At 36.5% G+C, this 13,438-nt stretch overlaps 1 protein-coding gene across 2 annotated transcripts in view; it reads left to right on the forward strand.

The window, feature by feature from the left end:
* igf2bp2b (insulin-like growth factor 2 mRNA binding protein 2b) overlaps positions 1 to 13,438 on the forward strand; it is a 68,834-nt gene that overhangs the window by 41,052 nt on the left and 14,344 nt on the right. For both annotated transcript variants that reach the window (XM_089132235.1, XM_089132236.1), the window contains exons 3-6: positions 374 to 679; positions 4,609 to 4,743; positions 4,948 to 5,070; positions 13,116 to 13,251. In XM_089132235.1, coding sequence (XP_088988361.1) covers positions 498 to 679; positions 4,609 to 4,743; positions 4,948 to 5,070; positions 13,116 to 13,251 — 576 coding nt within the window. In that variant the 5' untranslated portion in view covers positions 374 to 497. The remainder of the gene's footprint in view (positions 1 to 373; positions 680 to 4,608; positions 4,744 to 4,947; positions 5,071 to 13,115; positions 13,252 to 13,438) is intronic.

Raw genomic sequence — 13,438 nt, forward strand, 5'->3', positions numbered from 1 at the left:
AAACGCATGTAAACTGATGTTGTGATGGTGAAGAACTACAATGCCACATGACCGTAACTAACTCTGGTAATGCCACATGAGCGCAAATCTCTGATGGGAATGTTGTACAGTATGTTGGGACGGTGGTACCAGAACTGCAGTTGATAGAAGGTGCACTGTAGCACGATACTATGATTTTTTTTCTTCAAAGGCAGATTGGGAAGACATTTTAATCATTCACAATCTAAAATCAGGATATCTCACACCCCTAGCCAGCGTAACCAATGCTGTATATTCTTCCTTGTTGTGTCTGCTATTTGGGGTCTGTGTAAAGTACGTCATGGTCTAGTGATTGATCTCTCTCTTTCTCTCTTGCTCTCTCCTTTATCTCCAGGGCTGTTGAGAAGTTGACAGGCCACCGTTTTGAGAATCACTCCTTCAGTGTGTCGTACATACTGGACGAGGAGGCAGGAAGGGACGGGGGTGGAAGACCCCAGGTCCCGCGAGGGGCATCTAAAATGGGGACAGGAAGTCGGGAGCAGGAGTTTGGTCAGCCAGGGGCGATGGGAGGCCCCCAGGGACCGAGGCAGCGTCAGCAAGAACTGCCTCTAAGAATCCTAGTACCCACTCAGTTTGTGGGAGCCATCATTGGAAAAGAGGGACTCACCATAAAAAACATCACAAAGCAGACACAGTCCAAGTAAGAAGTCTTGATATTTTTTCAATCAGTACATATCTAATTAGTAATTTGTTAAATATAATTGATAATTATAATTTAAAGATGTAATAGCTATTATAGTTTAATGTCTCTAAAACGATACACTGATGTGATATTTCTGTGCCGATAATCAACACCTTGCTATGGCTGAAACAATAATTGGTTTTACTTTTTGCATTTTAATCCTTCTAACTGCAGAAAAATCACCTACTTGATGCATTTAAAAATGTAGAATTTGGATTTTGTAATGGTGGTTTAACCAATATATCATCGATGTTAGTTGGACCGACACACAACCAAACAATAACATACGTGTGTAGCCAATGAGCATTAGAGAGAACAAAAAAGAGGATGATGTGAAGGAAGACTACAGGAAGTAGAGATGAGACACAATACAAAAGAGAAAAGCTCAGAAGGAATCACTGGAAAATTAAGGGTTATGACTGGGCAAGAGCTTGTGGACCCATGTTAATATTAGAAAAGCTGTCCAACGCTGTGGAGAGCTAAAGCAAGAAGGCCTGAAAACAGGAGGTTGCTTTGATTCAGTCCCACACATGACTAACACTGGGTTTGAGTGTCTTTGTGTGTCTGGTGTTATTGTGCTGTTGAATGGCAACTAACAACCAACTCTTGTTTGAAATTACTACTGTGTACTACACGTTAATTTTTGGCGCTTCCTTGTCATTCGTTTATGATCTGTGGTTTATTTTTTGTGAAGCATTATTTTGTTGCGCTTCTGCTATGATGAACAAACATCCATTCTTGGATTGCGTGTGTAAGGGAGGCCAGCTAGTGAGAGTCATGCTAATGACTGCATAATTGAGGGGTTTAGTCACAGCAGGGTGGTAACAGTTTTGGAGGTGGAGCATTGAAGAGAGGGGTGTGTTTGGGTGGATTTCAAATATCAATAATGTCCAATGTTTAAAAAAAAAAGTGCCTGCCCCACCTTTAATTATTGAAGGTGTGTCTGATAAGTGTATGAAGGAGGACTGAGAACTCTGCACCTGAGCTCAGACTATCTTTTTTTAATAGTTGTTTTGAATAATTGAAAGGCCATTACTTAAAGTGGGGGTTTACTCCTTTTTTTCTTTGCATGATTGTGTTTATGGGGTGCAATATAACATGTATTCGTGGTTTTTATTTTTTAAAAAGTCTTATTTTTTTATAAACTTCACCTTTATTGTCGGCCGCACTCTCCTCTGTCCCCTGAACGAGCGGTTCACTTCCTGATTCTATGAAACCACTCCCTCAGAAATACGCTGTGGGCTCAGATTGGTTAGTTTGGCCCAGTGTGTTGTAATTGGCTAAACTGTCGTTCACGTTGTCCGGAAGGTTAACGCCCATTACCTTTACGAGCGAAACATGCATCTCATGAGCTCCGGTCCAGATGTAAATATGTGTCGAACTTCAGTATCAATTTGAGGCAGAATCAGACCGAGAAAGCGGCGATGAAGAGAGTACACAAACTCACCACACACGGCTCTTACTAAACGTTTCTGAATGATAGTTTGCTAAATTTTTAACTTTATACACGTTTGTTTTACACAATAGCATCTGACTGGCAACGATAGCAACTGACTGGCTACTAATGTTATACTCAAACAGCGCTGGCAAGTTTACGTTCTTGATGAAATTGAAAATAACGTCATAAAACACATGAAAAATACATTTACAACATTAGTCCCTATACAAAATTCAGGTCCAAAATGTTTGTACGCGTTTGTCGTAGACACAAAATAGCATAACTAGTAGCCAAGTGGCTATAAAGCCAGCGTTGGCATTTGAAAAAATAAAACAAAAGGCTACGTCTGGAATTATACATGCAAATACATTTAAAATGATGAAGTCTTAGTACTTACAGGTTGTGGCCCAACAACTGCTGCCTCTTGTTTTAAAGTTGGAACTGCTTCATGTTTTAGTAACAGTTTATTGTTGAATCCGGCATTGAATTCGTGGAGATTCTGGAAGCTGTCTTCCGTAAAATGCGCAGCACAGAGAGCTAAATTACGATCGTAATTTTCAGGAACATAATCAAACATAAATTGTATCCATTGTCGACGAAGTACATGTATGTCCGTGGGAAGCCCGAACACAGAAGACCTGACAGCTGGATGAACACAACACACTCGACGTTCTGCAGAAATATGTGCATGCCCTTTCCTGCATATTCCAGAGGGAGGGTTGATGCAAATGTGTGGGTTAGACGTACCATAACCCAGCTGTAGTCCCAATCGAGTCGTTTTTGTAGGCAATATACTTCCTGATTTTTAAAAGACGATATCTCTGCTTACAATGAACTTTCAGCGCTGCAACTTTGCAGATACTGTTCATGCACCAACAGCAACATTACACACTATTTAAAATGAAAAAAGTGAAATCGCAGTCAACCCCCCCTTTAATAAAGCCTTAATTAAAATTAAGCTGTTTTAATATCTAAAGAACATTAAATGCTATAAACCTTACAAACTTTGCATGTCTTGATGTTACATCAAGTGTGTGCAAGACCATCCTTGCAGTGTATATACACCTTTATACAGGCACACTTGAAGATGTGGACTGTAGCCAAATTCTACAGTCCACATCTAACTCACACAGCTGTGTGTGTTAGATGTGGACTGTAGAATTTGGCTGCCACTTGTAAGAGCAACTTAAAATCCTTCATTTTAAACAATGCTGTACTTTATCCGGTTTGCTGTTACGTATGGAATATTCACTGTGTACATGGTTAACTTAAAATTAGTTTTACCTTACCTAGTCCTTCTTTGAGAAAATATGAATGGCAGTGTGCACACAGTTTTTTTTTGTGTGTGTGTGTGTGTGTGTGTGTGTGTGTGAAATATACTATAATAGTATTACAGAATCAAAAAGTTTCTATGCATAAATCTATTTTACAGATTTTTATCAATTTCATAGTATTTTTAAACTGATTTAGCTTTTAATAATTATTTATTTCTAAACATGTTATCAAATATTACGCAAATGACGCATAATAATGCAATGAGCATATTTGTTTCACAAACTACAGCAAATATTTGTACGTATCAAACCCTTTCTCACAAATTGATGGAATAAACCTGCAGGATTCTTGGGGGTTGTTTTTCTTGTTTGACTAATTTAAAATTGAAACTGAAATCTTCAAAATGCTGCATCTAGTCATTCTTATCCCAGAGTAAGTCCATACATACCCTTCTCATCTCCGTGCGTGCATTTACTCTGTCTGACTCACCCACTGCTAGCCTAGCTTAGCACAGATACTAGGTAAATGGCTCCATCTAGCATACTGAATGAATCTCTTTTCTTTGTATGACACATTTACAGCTGAACAGCTCTATCCTGAACATGAGAATTAATTTCATGATTTAATTTTGTGTCACAGAACAGAAGAGAGACTCTCTGGCGTGCGCGTAAACGTCACAACCTTTTGGACTTTCCGGCAAAAATGTCCAGGGTACTACACATATCAGTCTGCCTTTCATAGAGAACCTAGGATGTAGGGGAATGTCTCATTTTTTAAGTTTCTTACAAGCTGTTCACACATTGGCAACAAAAAAAGTGATTAATACATCTAAAATAATATAAAAGTAAAATATTCATTTCTTTTGTAATTTGTAAATAATACATTTGCTACCCATACCCAAATGTTATTGACACGACAGCCATTGGCATTGATCCTCAGCAAACCCGTCTCCATAACGGTGTGACTCCGATCTTCAACCAGATGGAACTGGGTAATATTCTGATTGTTCCAAACCAATCTGACTTCCGACCTACTGTATAATGCTGCCTGAATCATAATCATACGCTGTTCGTTCATTGGCCAGAGGAGAACTCTCAACCCAAACCATCTTCTTCTTTTTGCTCAAACCATATTCAAAAATGTGATAAATTCCATCCTTCTCTCTCTGTCTCAGGGTAGATATCCATCGTAAAGAGAATGCTGGGGCGACTGAGAAGGCCATCACTATCCATTCATCTAAAGAGGGCTGTTCACAAGCCTGCAGGATGATCCTGGAAATCATGGAAAAAGAGGCTAATGACACCAAGATGTCAGTATTTCATCTGACTGTAGGGCATATTTAAGTTTTACGTGCTTCATTCGCTTAAGGATTTATTTTTTTTTAAACCACGTATATATGTAAATAAGCTTATGGTGTAAGTACAAACTGCACCAGCTCAAAATATAAATAAATAAATAAGTAAATGCATGAATAAACAAACAAACAATATTGTGTACTTTGTCTCTGTGACAGTGTTGAGGAGGTTCCTCTGAAGATCTTGGCCCACAATAGTCTTGTTGGGAGACTCATAGGGAAGGAGGGCAGGAACCTGAAGAAGATAGAGCAAGATACAGGGACCAAGATCACCATTTCTGCGTAAGTGTGTTCTACAACCATTAAAACTGTGAACAATGTCTTTTATTGGGGTGTAATGATTCACTCATTTTCTCTATGCATATTTAAATATATTTAATTTACAATATTATTTAATATTTAATTTATAATTACAAATCTTGCTGAAGCATATGCATTGATCTTGAAACATGGATTTTTTTAATCGGGAATTATGTGTTTCATTCAGTAATCGATTTAAAATGGTAAGAATTGATAGTGATTTAATATATAAATATTTATTATAAATTATATTATTGCATGGAAATTCACTGTTATTTTCTATTATATAAAATACTCAAATTTTACTGGTATTATTATTTAGGCAAGCAGAAGGCATTTAGGCATTTGGGGGGGGGGGGGGGGGGAGGTGATATACCCATGGGCCACGCACGCTCCCTTGTGCCAGGTGTTTAAACAGGCTGTAATATAACAGAAGCCTGTGAGAAAGGAATATGATTTAGAAAGCACAATAAACTCCAGTAAGAAAAAGTATTTTTATGCAAACCATAGACCTTTATTTACAAATAAAAAATAATAATGGGAACATTGATCTTGCGTAACCGAACGTGGGGTGCTGTTTGAGGAGCTGAATGACTATGGAGAGATGAGTTTCCATTCACTTTAACTTAATGACTTAAATATTCATTTTTAGCTCGCATTATGCCATCAAATGACTTTAGAAGTATTGGAATATAGTGCACGAAAACTTTATGGTTCTTTACAATGTTTTTTTTATGCCTTTAGTGGGGCTTAACAAATAACACAATAGTATGCACAATACCCAGGGGTGTAAAGTAACGAATTACAAATACTCACGTTACTGTAATTAAGTAGTTTTTTTCAGAAATTGTACTTTTTTGAGTAAGTTTAAAATTGTGTAATTTTACTTTTTCTCCGCTATTTTCCTTCTGTTTGTGGTCGTTACTCGTTACTTGTTTTAATTGTATTTTTATCCATCAACGTGATTGGATCGAGTAATCGGTCTCGTGACTGTCATGTCATCAATTCAAATTAAGCATAGAAAACTTTAACCGCCTATTCCTGCTGTTACTCGTGACTGCTGTGGAAGTGCATTTATCACGCACCAATTCAATCCAGATATCAGCGACAGCGTCTTCCTCTAATATGCTAAGGTAAATTTCACATTTCTGCTTAATATGATATTTATAAAGGCTGGCCTGTCTACATGGCCTAACATTTGGTCTGAGGTTGGGGGAATTGCGAGACGAGTTCATAATGCGGTGAATTCCCGCTCCCATTTACTTCACAATCACATTATAGAGAGACGCGCGTCAACTAGGCATGGGACGGTATGAAAATTTCATATCACGATTATAGTGTCCAAAATAATCGTGATTATCAACATTATCACGGTTTTTGTTAAAAATTTATGAAAGTGCTCAAAAAGAACTGATGCTCACACTGAAAACATTTCATTTCATTTTATAATTGAAAATCAACAAAAAACAAATAAAACAAGTCTCTCTATGCAGTTTTTTAAGCAAGATTCTATTCTATTCTATGGCATTTGCTTCTTTATAATGCCCGTCGTCAATAGCAACGCATTATTACACAGCGCACATCCATAACATTCACAACGGACGCGCGCTCTTGTTTCATTCCAATACAACTTGCCGTCTTGCGTCTCCGGTTTTTGATTGTATTGCAAAAATGAAATCAGAGTTGATTTATTTTTTACATAGTTTGATAATATTGGTGTGATATATCTTGTCGGGACGATTGTTTTACAAAATGAATTCATAAACAGGTAAGATTTAAAACATTAGCTAATCTCATTATCAATTCAATATGTCCCCGTAATTATGTGGTAAAAATAAAATCGGTTTAATACGTGATGTATCTATACTTTACTATCCCTTATATCACTCTTAATAATAGTCTTGTTTGAAGTTGTTCGTTCGTCTTTGGCTCAAAGCCACTTGCTACGAACTTTTCTTCGCGGAAGCTTGACGTCTATTTCAAGTGAGTGACATAAAATGTTTTGTTGTTTCCCAATTGTTTCCCAGACGTAGTTTTGGTATTGAGGTCAAAGTTAACTTGCCTTGCGTTTGGGTGATGATCACACAAGACGACTCGGCAGATTTGAAGTGTTTCTATTGTAGTGACTTTTTGTTCGGCAGACAAGGTGACCATCCTCGATCAAGTTTCCCTCAGGACTTTTGTAAAACCCAAAATATGACCACACCTCAGATTTGGTCCTCTTAAAAGGCTGAAAAACCTCCTGAGCTCGGTCACTGCCTTCCGCCATTCCTTCTCGAATAGTAATTTAAAAAAAATATTGCGTGCTGCGCGCCTGCAGACTAGCCAAAAGGATTCAGTGAGTTATTAAAATCGCGATAATCAAACACGGTTTTAATGATAATTAAATTTTAGACGATAATACTAACTGTCAGTAAATTTTATCACGGTTTATAGTTAAACCGGTTATCGTCCCATCCCTAGCGTCAACCTCTATGCACTGCCGCTTCTCGCGCTCGCCATGCCGACAGATTCAGAATCAGTGCACATGCCGTTAACTTGAACTGCATTATTTAATAAGAAATTAACACAGCTCGTGAATAAACAGCGTTTTTTGATTGATCCATTATATGACCCGTCTTCATTTGGCAAGTGCACTTGAGCAAAAACATTTTTCATGTTGAACTTTTTTTTGTGTGTGCTGCTGTTTAGCTTCGCTGAGACTTCAGAGACAAAGTGTGTTTGTTTCTTTTGTAAAAGTTTCCTGGATATAACTTCCCTAGCCTATTTAATGCACAATTTTCCTTACATTATCAGCATTACAATGTGTGTAAATGTAGCCGTGTTAAATGTAAGGGATGATGCCACCCTTCTAGAACAATGCATTTACGGTTAAATTGTAACATATTTAATAGCATGGAATAAAAGTGTGTAATTAGTGTTAGCTCTCTATCTTAGCCTTTTTCAGTGCATTAGTTGAGGTAATATGGTAATATTAGTGATTCTCATTTATCAAAACACTAACATTGGTACCGTTTTGGAGAGAAATGGGTATTTTTTTTTATTTTATTTAACCCATCTCTTGGTGTGTGATGCTGAACTATCATGAGTTTCTAAAGGTTTTTGAATTCTTTGCACAGTTATGAATATTGATATTTTATGTGCAACAATAGCATGCTCAGGCCCAGTGGCTTTTCGCCTAATTTTAAATGCTTTTCCCCCCAAATAATATGATTTAAATGGTGATGAGTGTACTGATTTGATGCATTTTAAAAAGATGGATGATAGATATCCTTCAATCTTTCTTACAAAGAACAAAATATAATGTGAATTCCAGTATGTGCATTTTTTTAATTTATAAATTGTAGTGCACAGTGTTTATTATAAGGGTTAGAATCCGCACCTCAGTACTCACTACTCCCTACTCTTGAGTACTTTTAAATAAGCTACTTTTTTACTCTTACTCAAGTAATTTTTTGGACGAGTACTTTTTACTCTACTCACACTACATTTTTTGGAATGTAATGGTACTTTTACTTGAGTATGTTTTTTCAGTACTCTTTCCACCACTGACAATACCGGACCTCACTGAGAAGCTGCAGCTGTGGTGGGATGATTTTTGGTGTTGGCGGACCACCACGGCAGAATGAATGTACCGGAAATACTGTCTTTACACACCTGCATTTTTTTTTTTTTTCAAGTTGCCAGCCACCGCTAACATTTTTGGTCATTCATGGCCCACAGAATATTTTGTTATATAAATATTTGAACATGTAATATATCAAACGAAAGAATGGACCATCTGCTTTTAAACAACAACAACAACAACAAAAAAAAACATTTGTTCTAGCTTAGTGCAATCTTTTTTAATCAACACTTGAATGTTGGTAAGTTTCATAAAAAAAAAAAAAAAATTTTGAGCAAAAAGCTAAAGATAAAAACCTGTTTTTGTCAAAGACTACATCCAAATCGTATTCATAATGATAATCAAAACTAAAAAATATGCTGTTTAATGTCGATGATCACGTTATTTTGCATCTGCTTACATATGCTATTGCTTTTTTTGATCAGAAGATGTGGCAAGTCTGTGTTCCCCTGTCTCCTCACATGTTTTCAGTTCCACATTAGTTTGATTAGTCTCCCCAGGTGTTTCTCGTTAACCACACCCCCTTGTTATCTTGTCTAGCTTGTTTTCTCCTGTATTTATACCCCTGTAGTTTAGTTGTTCCTGGGGCCCGTTTCAATAAGGAGGTTCAACCAATTCTGAGTTAAAGCTTGAACTCTGAGTCGACTTACACTGAGATAGGAAACTCTGAGTTTTCGGTTACAGAACAGCTGAAATGAGTTGGTTCAATCAACTCTGAGTTGACTGATCAATGGAGCGCAGATATTATGAGTCACCATGGCAACAGCGCCAGACAAAAAGAGGTGTTGGGTGTAATTACTTACTAAGTAATCTAAATATTGTAATTTAATTAAAGGGATTACTCTTAATTCTTCTGTAATTTAAAATAAAATATGATACATTTCTATTAAATAGGCTACTGCATAAACTATAGACCAATTCAGTATAAAACAATAGTGGATTTAACATACATTTTTAAAAGGTATATTTTTATGTAACCTTCTCCCTCTACACACTTTGGTCAATTCAAGAATAATTCATGCAATTGTATATTGTTAATTTGAAAGAATTAAAAGTGCAGTTTCTTGTTTCTCCTCCTTGTATTGTTCAAGTGGTTGAGGTTGATATAGGATTTAGCAATTAGTAATATGTAGACCAATACTTTCTAGAGATAGAAATCATTACATTAATCTAACTAAACCATTGAAGATGTCATTTGTAGTTAATAATTCATAACTATTTTAGAGTAACTTAGTAACTTTTAGAGTAACTTAGTAGCCTAAAGTAGGCTACTATTACTTTGATACATTTTGACTTAAGTAAATGTAAAAACACCAGTCTAAAAATCTACTCAAGTAAAAAGTTTTTAATTTAAAACATCAGTAAAAGTTGCTGAGTAACTTGTTTAACAGCGGGGGTGGGGTGGGGGGTTGTAACGTATGAGAGTTTCACAGTATGATAACCGTCTCAGAAAATATCACGGTTTATGGTATTAAACAATTATTAAATATAAACTGCATTATTAAATTATGGTTATTATTATCATCAGTTAAAATGACAGTTAATAAATTAAACATTTGTTCAATAAAACATATCTAATCAACTAACTTCAATAATTGATTATGAATAAGATTAACATCTTATTTTTTATCATTAATAACTTATTAAATTATGTTTGAAAAATAATTGAGTTCTATTAAATGTTTTTTATTCCAATTTTTTTTTCATGACTTAATAGAAATATGTTACCAAAAACGGTGGTAATCAAATAAAAATTTAAGCCTGGCTCACACTACAGGAGTTTTAAAATCCTGACTGATTTTGAAATCTGGTTGCAGCTCACACTTAAAGAGAATCTTTGCAGATTTTCTTCCCTCAAATCTTAAACATGCTCACACTACAAGATGTGAAAATCGCGATGCATCACACACTACACAATGTTATTAAGATTATTGTGCCAGAGGAAATGGCTCACGTGATCTCACGCAGCAGATCGGAAGCAGAAAAGCGGATGTAACAAAATAGCTGTCCCCCATACCAAGTCTGATCTCAATGAAGTGAAGCATCAGTTTCGCGTTGCCCATGCGCCGCAATGCTGCTGAGCCTTGTAAAGTGGAGCTCAAAGTTAAAATGAAATATTAAAATAAATAACAGCTTGTTTCATTACATCTATATTTGAATGAATCTGCATTTTTTTATATTTTCGTTGAATGAACAGTTTAATGACTCACTCAAAGACAGTCCCTTGTCGCCACCTAGTGGCGTAACAATCTAATTTGACTGAGCGACAGTCTGTCTGTAACACGCAGAGACGAGCAATGCCAAGTGGTAAAATATCAGCAGAAAGCCTTTAGTAAAGTGAGATTAGAGGATCGAAACTAACTGTTATATGGCATAAAAAGCATATTGTCAGGTTTATGTTCTGTTATTATACTAAATGGACCCTTATTTTGACATTGTATCTTCTGTTTACTCCACTTCGTTTCAATGCGCTATGTATTTAGTTTCGGTTTTCATTACTGAACATTTACTCGTCTTCGTGCCTGTTGACCACAGCACAACACTTATTTATTTAGCAATAAATAAATAAATGAAGATAATACTGCATATCGCGCTGTTGAGTCACTCAAAATTACAACAATGGAAATTCTTTCATCACGACAGCGTTGTTTCTTATTGGCTAGACAGTTGACGTTAATCACAATCTTGCTCATCCCGATAAATATCAAACATGTCTGATATGATTGGAGCGAGCCCGATTTGTGTGAGAGCAGATCGGGAGGTGCAAAATCTGTGAACGCCTCACATTACCAGATAATCTGTGCCAAACATCGGAACCGATCGAGGTCCTCGACAGGGCGTTAAATTATCCAAAAAATAATGCACACCCGAGGTGTAACGGCCACTCCACTTCGCGTCGTGACCGCATTACCACCTCGTGTGTGCATTATTTTTCTAATAATTCAACGGCCTGTCGTCAATTATTCCTCACTTAAATATGGGTATTTTCCTTAGACAAATGCATGGCTTCACTTCAGAAGGCTTTTATTAACCCCCTAGAGCCATATGGATTACTTTTATAATGGATGAATGCACTTTTTTGGGCTTACATTTTTTCCAGCCATTGACTCCCATTATAAAGATTGAAGGAGCCAGGACATTTTTTTAATATAACTCTGATTGTATTCGTCTGAAAGAAGAATGTCATATACACCTAATTTTCACATAACACATAACAAATCATAGAATTGCAACGTCTAAATATGTCTGTGTCCTACACAAAATAATAATAGTAATGTCATTGAAATGCATATCATGTTTGTGCAGGCCCCAGTGAAGTGTAATTCTAAAAAAGGCAGAGAGAGTAAAGTTGTGAATTTAATTACATTAAATCACGGTAGCCAAATACACTAATGAAAACCGCCACTTGCCTAATAATGAAAAACGACACTTGCATTAACACCTAATGCAAGCCTAAATAGACTACTTAAAGTCGGTGTATGAGTGAGTGAGTGGGTGAATTTGAGGCATAAATGTAAAGCGTGGCCACTGGGTCTGTGAAAGCGCTATATAAATGCAGTCAATTTACAATTTAAAGCAAGGAAATGTTGCCCTTTCTGAAGTAAAGTAATAGTTGAATGACAGTGGATTATGAACTCGCCAAAACAGAAAAGAAAGCCCAACTGGACCCAGTTGCTGCTGCTGGCCCAGTTGGTGCTGGAAAAAAAAAATAAATAAATAAAAGGGAAATTTGGCACTGGGATATCAAGCAAAACTAAGCACGAGACATGGGAAATGATTTGTTTGCAGATCAATGCAGCATTCCCACTTGTGTCGCGGACTCCGGGCGACTGCGAGAGGCGGTGGGATGCTCTACAATCCTTTGTGAATAGGTCTTAGTGAGTTAGTAGTCCTCTCGACGACTTTTAAGCTGTCCCAGACTTAGGTGCTACTGTTAGGGCAAAAGTGCTTCGTGATTTACTCTTAGAGAAAAAACTTAGGAGTCCTAAAGTTAGGAGTGACACGCCCATTATTTTTAGGAGTTGCAGCATCATTAAGAACTCCGTAATCATTAAGAATAATATCTGACCGCCCTGAATAGAAGGTCACTGTGTAATTCGCATCATGCTTAAGACACGTTAGGGTAAGCAATTGAATTCACTTAGAATTACAAATAATACAGAATTAAATCATTAATTTAAATCAAATCTCATTGGGAACTGAATTGAATTCTTCTGAATTGGCATAAATTGTTCTAGAATCGATTGGAAAACCTATGAATCGTGGAACCAATCGATTTGCTGTCTACCGAAAGATTCACACCCCTTGTCTCATAGGAACCTAGTAAAGAGATTGGGTTTAATTGTGAATGTATTGAATGTTCATCTCATGTGACAATGCTTATTTCCTTAAATGTGTGCAGATTACAAGACCTGACGATATATAACCAGGAACGTACCATCACTGTGAGGGGAGGAGTGGAAGATTGTTGTAATGCAGAAATGGAGATCATGAAGAAACTTTCAGAAGCCCATGAGAATGATGTAGCTTCACTTAATGTAAGTATATCATCGTTTTAGAGGTTATTGGTGGATGGATGTTAGTTTGTGGAGATTAGTGTGTCTGGAGATTTCAAGTCGTTTTGAAACAACATGGATTGTGACTTGATACTTTTAAAATAGAGTTTTATACCCTATTTAGATATGAAATATAAAGAGGTATGAATTTTAATGGACGTGCTCCAAA

Source organism: Pimephales promelas, chromosome 6 (assembly GCF_988280905.1).
Source record: "Pimephales promelas chromosome 6, fPimPro1.hap1.1, whole genome shotgun sequence".
Taxonomy (NCBI): domain Eukaryota; kingdom Metazoa; phylum Chordata; class Actinopteri; order Cypriniformes; family Leuciscidae; genus Pimephales; species Pimephales promelas.